The sequence below is a fragment of the Herpailurus yagouaroundi genome, unplaced genomic scaffold, assembly GCF_014898765.1.
Source record: "Herpailurus yagouaroundi ecotype Mexico unplaced genomic scaffold, PumYag 220, whole genome shotgun sequence".
Taxonomy (NCBI): Eukaryota; Metazoa; Chordata; class Mammalia; order Carnivora; family Felidae; genus Herpailurus; species Herpailurus yagouaroundi.
In genome coordinates this window covers 1,807,218-1,815,800 of record NW_024412451.1, presented here as the reverse complement: position 1 = coordinate 1,815,800, position 8,583 = coordinate 1,807,218, and the positions used below count along the sequence as shown (strand labels likewise).

The 8,583-nt window shown below is 51.5% G+C and overlaps 1 protein-coding gene across 1 annotated transcript in view; it reads left to right on the top strand.

The window, feature by feature from the left end:
• CEACAM20 (CEA cell adhesion molecule 20) overlaps positions 1-8,583 on the top strand; it is a 23,066-nt gene that overhangs the window by 11,660 nt on the left and 2,823 nt on the right. The window contains 6 exon segments of the mRNA XM_040457339.1: positions 776-1,054; positions 2,803-2,917; positions 3,127-3,212; positions 3,954-4,015; positions 4,365-4,400; positions 4,901-5,023. Coding sequence (XP_040313273.1) covers positions 776-1,054; positions 2,803-2,917; positions 3,127-3,212; positions 3,954-4,015; positions 4,365-4,400; positions 4,901-5,023 — 701 coding nt within the window.

Below are 8,583 nucleotides of genomic sequence, written 5' to 3'. Positions count from 1 at the left end.
CCCCCCCCCCCCCCCCCCCCCCCCCCCCCCCCCCAGGGCAGGATTGTCCTCTTTTCTAGGAGGGTAACAACTCAAAACTCTTTGCATCCTTCCTTCCAGTGGTTCATCATTAATTTATTTAAAAAAAAATGTTTACGTTATCTTATTTTTGAAAGAGAGAAAGAGATGGGGGGAGGGGCAGAGAGAGAGCGCGCGCGCGCGCACGAGAGAGAGAGAGAGAGAGAGAGAGAGAGAGAGAGAGAGAGAGAGGGAGGCACGGAATCTGAAGCAGGATCTAGGCTGAGCTGTTGGCACAACAGAGCCCCACGCAGGCCTCGAACCCACAGACTGTGAGACCATGACCTGAGTAGAAGTCAGACTCTCAACCGCTTAACCAACTGGGCCACACCCAGGCACCTGTCACATTAATGTAAATAAGGTAAAGACTCAGGGCACCCGGGTGGCCCGGTCGGTCGGTCGGCTGTCGTTTAAAGAAGACAAAGACTCAACTCTCAGTTTGCGTGAGAAATCCAACACTTCCCTTCCCGTACTAGGCACCTGTCCCAGGCTCTCCTTCTGGCTTCACGGGGCAAAGCCACAAGCATCTCTCTCTACCTTTGGGGATACACGGGTGTAAATTCAAATATTGCAACAGGGCTATTTGCTGTTCGGTTAGAGAGTCCCTCAGAACGGTGACGGTTCTGGAAGTTTAGGGCTCATGCTTGTGGGACGCGGCAGCAGGACAGGAAAACTCACCGGTGGAGGGTGGAGGCGTGATGTTTGGCTTTGCACACAGACGGCCCTGACCGAGTGGACATCACCAGCGGGTCTGCGCCCGGGGTGGTCGGCACCGTGGAGGCCGAGCTCAACTCCAGCCTGACCCTGCGGTGCCGGGCGGAGTCCCAGCCGGGCGCTGAGTTTCACTGGACCCTTGAACAGTCCACCGCTGTGCATGCGGGGCAGGTGCTGATCATCCGGGCCCTGACCTGGGAGCGCCAGGGGATCTACGGCTGCACGGCCTCCAACCCGCTGACCCAGCTGGCCCGCTCTGCCTCGGTCCGGGTCAGAGTGGTAGGTGAGTCCCCCAGCGTCCCTTCCCCTGGGGTCCAAGTGGCTTTTCCTGATGCCGGCCGAAGCTATCTGGGCTTCTCGCATGGCAGGGAATGTGCTGCGTGGGCAGGTTCCCAGTGTGGAGCTGTTCGCTCCCAGCCTAGAACCTCTGCTCCCTAGCCGTGCGCCCCCTGGGAAACCCTTCCAGGCTGCTCTGAGCCTCAGTTTCCTTACCTGTAAACGGGGGTTGTGATGCCTTCCCTTCCAGAGTTGTTTAGCAGTACAGTGAGTCGGGAGACAGCCCCTGGGTGGAGGAGTGAGGTAGGAATTCTATTAATGATAGGAATCACACGAATCACAACTGGGTGTGACTGGCAGCGGGTCCCCGTATTTCTGTCTTGAGTTCTCGAGGGGACAACACGGTGTGGCTCTTAGCCAGGGTTCCTATGCCAGCTCTGGTGCTTGATAGCTGTGTGACCCTGGGCGTGCTGCTTAACATCTCTGGTCCTCTGATTACTTGTAGGTAACACAGACATAATAACCGTGCTTATATCCTAGGGTTGTTGAAAATGAACCGACAGGGGCGCCTGGGTGGCGCAGTCGGTTAAGCGTCCGACTTCAGCCAGGTCACGATCATCGCGGTCCGTGAGTTCGAGCCCCACGTCGGGCTCTGGGCTGATGGCTCAGAGCCTGGAGCCTGCTTCCCATTCTGTGTCTCCCTCTCTCTCTGCCCCTCCCCCGTTCATGCTCTGTCTCTCTCTGTCCCAAAAATAAAAAATAAACGTAGAAAAAAAAATTTTTTAAAAAGAAAATGAACCGACATTCGTAAAGTGTTTATGGCAGTGCCTGGCATATTGTGTTTATTAAACAAATAGAATTATTCTTTGCTGAGCCTGTACCACATGCTTGAAACAAGCCTTTCCATATACCGTATCAGCAAACACTTCTTGGGTAGCTCCCCAGCCAGCCGGCTCTGAGGTGGGTCTGCTGGCATCTCTGTTGGGTAGGAGAGACTGAGCCCTGTCCTAGGGTCTGAAGCCAGGAGCGACGTTTTTAGTCGTCGCCGAGCAGAGGACCCAGTGTACCTTCCCAAGCTACCATATGTAATCTTCAGAACAACCCTCTGGTCTTGTTAAGACCTTTTTTTTTCCTATTTTTTAAATGCTTATTTAATTTTTGAGAGAGAGAGCATGAGTAGGGGAGAGGCAGAGAGAGAGGGAGACGCAGAATCCGAAGCAGGCCCCAGGCTCCGAGCTGTCAGCACGGAGCCCGACGCGGGGCTCGAACCCATGAGCCGCGAGATCATGACCTGAGCCGAAGTCGGCCGCTTGACCGACTGAGCCACCCAGGTGTCCTCAAGACCTCTTGATGAATGGAGAAACAGAGGCTCAGAGGAGGAAGCAGTGAGTCCGGTTGATGGTCATGGGGACGTTGTAGGGTTTGAACGAGATCACGTATGAAGGGCTCTCGGAGCTCAGAGCCTGGGGGAAGGCAGCGTGTGGCATCATCATCACCGGATCGTATCATCGCCTTTCACCAAGTGCTTACTCTGTGTCAGGCATGGCCCGGGTTCTTCCAAGTGGGATCTCACTTAATCCTGGCAGAAGCCTACAGGGTCATGAATGGCCATGCTCATTTGGCACAGGAAGAAACGAAAGCTCAGAGAATGAAACCAAGAACCCCCATCGCGTCCTGGAAGCCCCCCTCCCGTGCCTCCAGGGCAGAGCCCCTTCCTTCTTAAGAGCAGTGTCCCCCTTCTTTCTCCTTGCCCAGGCCCCCAGTCATCCCTGTCTGCAGGAGCCATTGGTGGCATTGCTATCGGGATCCTGGCTGTCATTGCCCTGTCCGCAGGGCTGGGCTGTTTCCTCTGCATCAGAAATGCCAGACGGTAAAGCTGGGAATGGGGTAGGAGGTGTGGCCTGCAGGGGGCCTGCCTGGCAGAAGTGTGGCTGGCCGTGGTGCTGAGCTGTGTCTGTAGCAACTGGGGAACTCGGGGGGGTTTGGGACATTGCCCAAGAATAGACGTGGGATATGGGTAGGGCCTGTGAAGATGGTAAGGACTGGAGGCACACGAGAATGAGGGATTTGGGGTTTCAGGTTCTCAAGGGAAAAAGCAGAGGACCCCATCCAGGAGGCAGCAACACCCACCTCCGAGGAGGAGCCCCATGCAGAGTCCTGTTCCAGTAAGTGACTTCATAGCTGATGCCCGGGGCAGCAGTGGGGGCTGGGAAAGAAGCTAGTATTGGGAGCCTGGGCCTCTGCTCCCAGCTTTGCCACTAGTGTGACGATCACGCATGAGATTGGAGCCAAGAACTCTGAGCAGTTGTGTCTGTTCCAACAACCACAGCAAAAATGGGGCGTTAGTTGCCGTCGTCTCCTTCTCCTCACTCTTGGAAAACTTTGCTGATGGATTGCTGATCCCTGCTGAACCCAGAGCCAGCCTCACAATCCACCTCAGCACCGTGCTTCCCGCACCCTCTACCGATGGGTGGGAGCTGACCAGAGGCAAAACGAAACATCTTTGACATCTCCGGCCTAGGATTCTGGAAGGATGGGCCCCATGGGATGGAAGTCCTAGACGCTGTCTAGTTCAGCTCGGTTTTACAGAAAGGAGATTCATGTCCAGGAAGGATAAAGGATAAACCCGTGCTACAGAGGACCCCCTGGCACAGTTAGGGCTAGGTCTTAGATTTCTGTCCCTATGCATCTCATCAAACGGTCTACTCTAACCCAGAGCTAGATTTCCAGGACTTTTCCAGGTCAAGCTCACCAAAGATGTGATGGGGAGGTGGTCCTGGGAAGAAAGGAAGGAAGGTTTCTTGCACCACCTCACCTTTCTGGGGAAGGGAGTGACCTAGGAAAACAGCCCCTTCCCCCACATCTCTTCCTAATTCCAGCCCTGGGCTGGTATTCCCTTTCTGTAGATTGGCTGAGCCCCATGTATGCCAATTTACCCAAACCTCAAGGACAGGTTGGAGTCAGAAAGGTGAGCAATGCTCCAGAGGTCCCCCTCCCTGCTCCCCTGACTACCTGGCTCATCCCCAGCCCAGTAGGGCTGTGTCAGTCCCACCTCTTGGGTTGGGGACTTGAGGATACCCAGTGCTAGCTTGGGTCTCTGCATCTCCTCCCCCGCCTTCTCTGGGGATCCCAAGATCCTCCCTGACTCTCTTCTCCTTTGTCTTCTAGCTCTTCAACATGACAATGTGCAGCTTTGAGCTCCTCTGGGAGTCAGGACGGACGGAAATGCCTCCGAGGCCAAAGCTGTTTCTGGGAATGTCTGGGGGCGGTCCCCATCCCAAGCCCCATGACCTCCTCACCACTTTCTTTTCCCCCAGATGCTGCCACCAGCTCCCCCAGAGCAGTTTTATGAGGTATGTTGGCCCCGCTGGGCCTGATATGAAAAATCTGCAGAGGGACTACAACCTGAGAACTTTGTATTGGACGAGTCTGAGAAACCATCCTGTGTAAATAGTAATTGTGCATTGCAGGGCCGGGATGGGGAGAAAGTAGCCCAAGGCTTTAGAGGCAGCTGGGTCAGATTCCAGGTCTCTGGCCCCTCCTGTGTTCCTTTCACCTCCGGGGCTCTGAATTGTATTGCAAATGAGGTGGCACCAGCCAGGCACACGCTGGGGTGCAAAGGAAATCTTGGAGTAGAGGTTGCAGAGGTCGCCAGGTGGAAAGACAGAGTTCTAGATCAGGGGCAGGGCCTTGGGTCCTAAACCTACATTCACTTCTGATTCTTTGTAAGATCCTGGTGAAACCTGTTCCTCTCTCGGGTCACTGAAGAATGCAAGTTGACGCTTTGTAGACACCGTGATTTTAAGGCAGTCTGTGCCCGTGGTCCCTAACTGATCTCTCCATTCACTCACAGAAGGAGCCGCCATCAGTAACCCCCGGGAACGATTCTCATGGCCCCAGAAAACCATCGCCCGAAGTTACATTGGATCCATTGGTCCCCACTCTACCGAAAGGAAACGCAGAATCACACTATGAGGTACTTTTATGCCACCCTGAATCTTTGGATAGGTCAAGAGCTGTCACCAATCTGCTGCTTCCTCCTTGATGGGATGTCTGCGGGATAAACTATCAAGAGAATTTTCCCTTAATCGTTTTTCAGTTCCATCCCACCCATTTCCATCCTATCATGTTCTCGTTCGCTTCATTCTCTTCTTTTCCGGTCGACTTGGTCTTACTCCATTCCATGTTTCTGTCACATTTGTTTTCACGCCACCTGTTAGAAGGCGGAGAGGGGGCAGGAATGTATCCCCAAACTGAGGAGGCACTCTGAGACCAGAAAACAAAGCAGGTGACCCCATACAGTTTACGCAGATTTTCATTCAGAGTAACCTACTGAGAAGGGGAGATCGGGTGGATGATAATCCAGGCACCTGCACAGCAGTTCTCCAGAAAGTCCCGCTCTTCATCCACGGGTTTTATAGAGTGAAGTCAAAGGGTCTAAGGCTTAAGAGACCTCTTGCTGCCACCCGTGCACCTGTGTGCCAGGAGGCGTGGGGGTGGAGAAGAAACTATGTCATCTCTACGAGTTATCTAAACAGCCACACGGAATATCAGAACGAGCCTTCCCACATTCGCTTGGGGGATACGCTAACTTCCCAGGTGCACGGAACACGTCAGCCACCCCCCCCCCCCCGGGGAGGTCATCTTGCAGATGTGAACAAGACGGGGTCAGTACTGGGGACACTCCCACACCGCGTGTTTCTTTTCTATCCATGTATTTGTTTACTGAGAGAGCGGCAGGCCACGCAGAGCCCGATGCGGGGCTCCGTCTCACGAACCGTGAGATCATGACCTGAGCTGAAATCAAGAGTTGATCGAGCCCCCCCCCCCCCGGGGGCCCCGGGGTTGTTCCCGTAAAATTCCTTCTGTTTCTCTTACTCATTCGATTCCATTCCTTTTCCTCTCTTCCCACTCACTGAACCCCGTCGCGCTCTGTGGATTCCATCCCACTCCACTGTGTCACCCCATTGTGCCCCTTTCCGTCTCGCCCTCAGCTTCTTTCCCTCCCATTCTTTCTCACTACTTTTCTATTACGTTTTGTTCACTTTTCCCTTCTAATTCCACTTGATGCCTTTCTTCCACGTTCTGCTACCTTCTACTCTATTCCTGTCCACCCCTCTTCCGTCCCATCCCTTGGGCTCACTTCCATTCTTTTCGTTCTCACCCCATGTCATTCCTGCTCTTCCCCATTCATACATGTAATCCTTTCTATGCATTCTGGCTTCCATCACCCCGTTCCTTCCTGTTCAGTATCCCTGTGTACACTCAGCTCTGTTTCTTTTTTTTTTTTTTTTCCCAACGTTTATTTATTTTTGGGACAGAGAGAGACAGAGCATGAACGGGGGAGGGGCAGAGAGAGAGAGGGAGACACAGAATCGGAAACAGGCTCCAGGCTCCGAGCCATCCGCCCAGAGCCCGACGCGGGGCTCGAACTCACGGACCGCGAGATCGTGACCTGGCTGAAGTCGGACGCTTAACTGACTGCGCCACCCAGGCGCCCCTGTTTCTTTTTTTTTTTTTTTTAATGAATTTAAACATCTTAGTTTTTAAATTTTAATTAATTAATTAATTGTCAAGTTAGCTAACATACAGTGTGCCCTTGGCTTTGGGAGTAGATTCCCGTGACTCATCACTTACATCCAACATCCAACACCCAACACCCAACAAGTGCCCTCCTCAATGCCCATCACCCATTTCCCCCACCCCCTTGTGCCCTCCGTATTTAAAAGCCTCTTACGGTCTGCCTCTTTCTCTGTTCATAACTATTTTTTTCTTTCCCTTCCCCCATGGTCTTCTGTTCAGTTTCTCCACTTCCCCATGTGAGTAAAAACATACGATATCTGTCTCTGACTGACTTATTTCACTTAGCTCAATGCCCTTCAATTCCATCCACGTTGTTGCAAATGTCAAGATTTCATTCTTTTTCATCGCTGAGTAGTATTCCATTGTACAAATATACCACGTTTTCTTTATCCATTCATCAGTCGATGGACATTTGGGCTCTTTCCATAATTTGGCTATTGTTGATAGTGCTGCTGTAACCATTGGGATACATGAGCCCCTATGAATCAGCACTCCTGTATCCTTCGGATAAATTCCTAGTAGTGTGATTGCTGAGTTTTAGGGTAGCTCTATTTTTAATTTTTTGAGGAACCTTCACACTGCTTTCCAGAGCGTCTGCTCCAGTTTGCATTCCCACCAACCATGTAAAAGGGATCCCCTTTCTCCTCATCCTTGACAACATCTGTTGTTTTCTGAGTGGTTAATTTTAGCCACTCTGACCAGTGTGAGTTGGTATCTCATTGTGGTTTTGATTTGTATTTCCCTGATGATGAGTGAGGTTGAGCATGTTTTCATGTGTCTGTTAGCCATTTGGATGTCTTCTTTGGAAAAATGTCTATTCATGTCTTCTGCCCATTTCTTCACTGGATTATTTGTTTTTCAGGTGTTGAGTCTGGTAAGTTCTTTATAGACTTAAAAATATTTTTTTTTAATGTTTTTATTTATTTTTGAGAGAGTGAGAGAGCGCGCAAGTCGGGGAGGGGCAGAAAGAGAGGGAGACACAGAATCCGAAGCAGGCTCCAGGCTCTGAGCTGTCAGCACAGAGCCTGATGTGGGGCTCGAACCCATGAACCGTGAGATCATGACCTGAGCCGAAGTTGGACGCTTAACTGACTTGGACACTAACCCTTGCCTGGCTTTCAGTTCATTCCACTGCATTCCCTTTCTTCTTATCCTACAGCACTACTTTCCCACTCACTTCCTTTTCTTTTCACTTATTTCCTTCTTCTCCCTGTATTTCCTTTCCCCCCATGCCTCCCTCTTCCATTAAATCCACGTTGCTGTTTCCAATTTTTTCACTCTGTCCTCTTTTGTCCCTTTTCCATTCCTCCACATTGGATCCCATTCTGTTCTTTTTATTCCCACCCGCTCCTGTCATTCTTTTGCATGGCACTCCCTTCCAGCCGCCCGTGTTACTTCCCCAACCATTTAACTTCGTGCTTTCAAGTCCTCTCCCAACATTCCTTCCCATTTCCTTACCCTCCACACCATCGTACGAACTCCATTTAACTCCATTTCCTCATTCTAGATTCTGCAGCGTTCCAGTTTGGTGCCTGCACTGCCATTCTTGAACTCCCAATTACCCTTTGGCATATTGCTTTTTTGTCACGTGTTCTCCATCCCTTTCCTTTCCTCAAATGCCTTCCCTTCCCACTCTTGTCCATTCAGTTCTAATCCTGCACTCCGTGTCGTCAGTCTCCTTTGCATGCCAGTTTATGTTATTCTCTTCTTTTCCTCTGCATTCCTTTCTATTATGATTTTTCTATTTATTCCATTTCTTCATTTACATTTTTTGGATGCTATGCCATTTATTCCACTCCATTCCCTGATTCCAGTTTCCATCCAACCTCACCCCACCCCACCCCACTCCATTCACTTTTACCCCACCCCACCCATCCCATCCCATCCAATGCCACCTCACCCCACTGCACTCTACTCCAACTCTACTCTACTCACCCCACCCCACTCTACTCC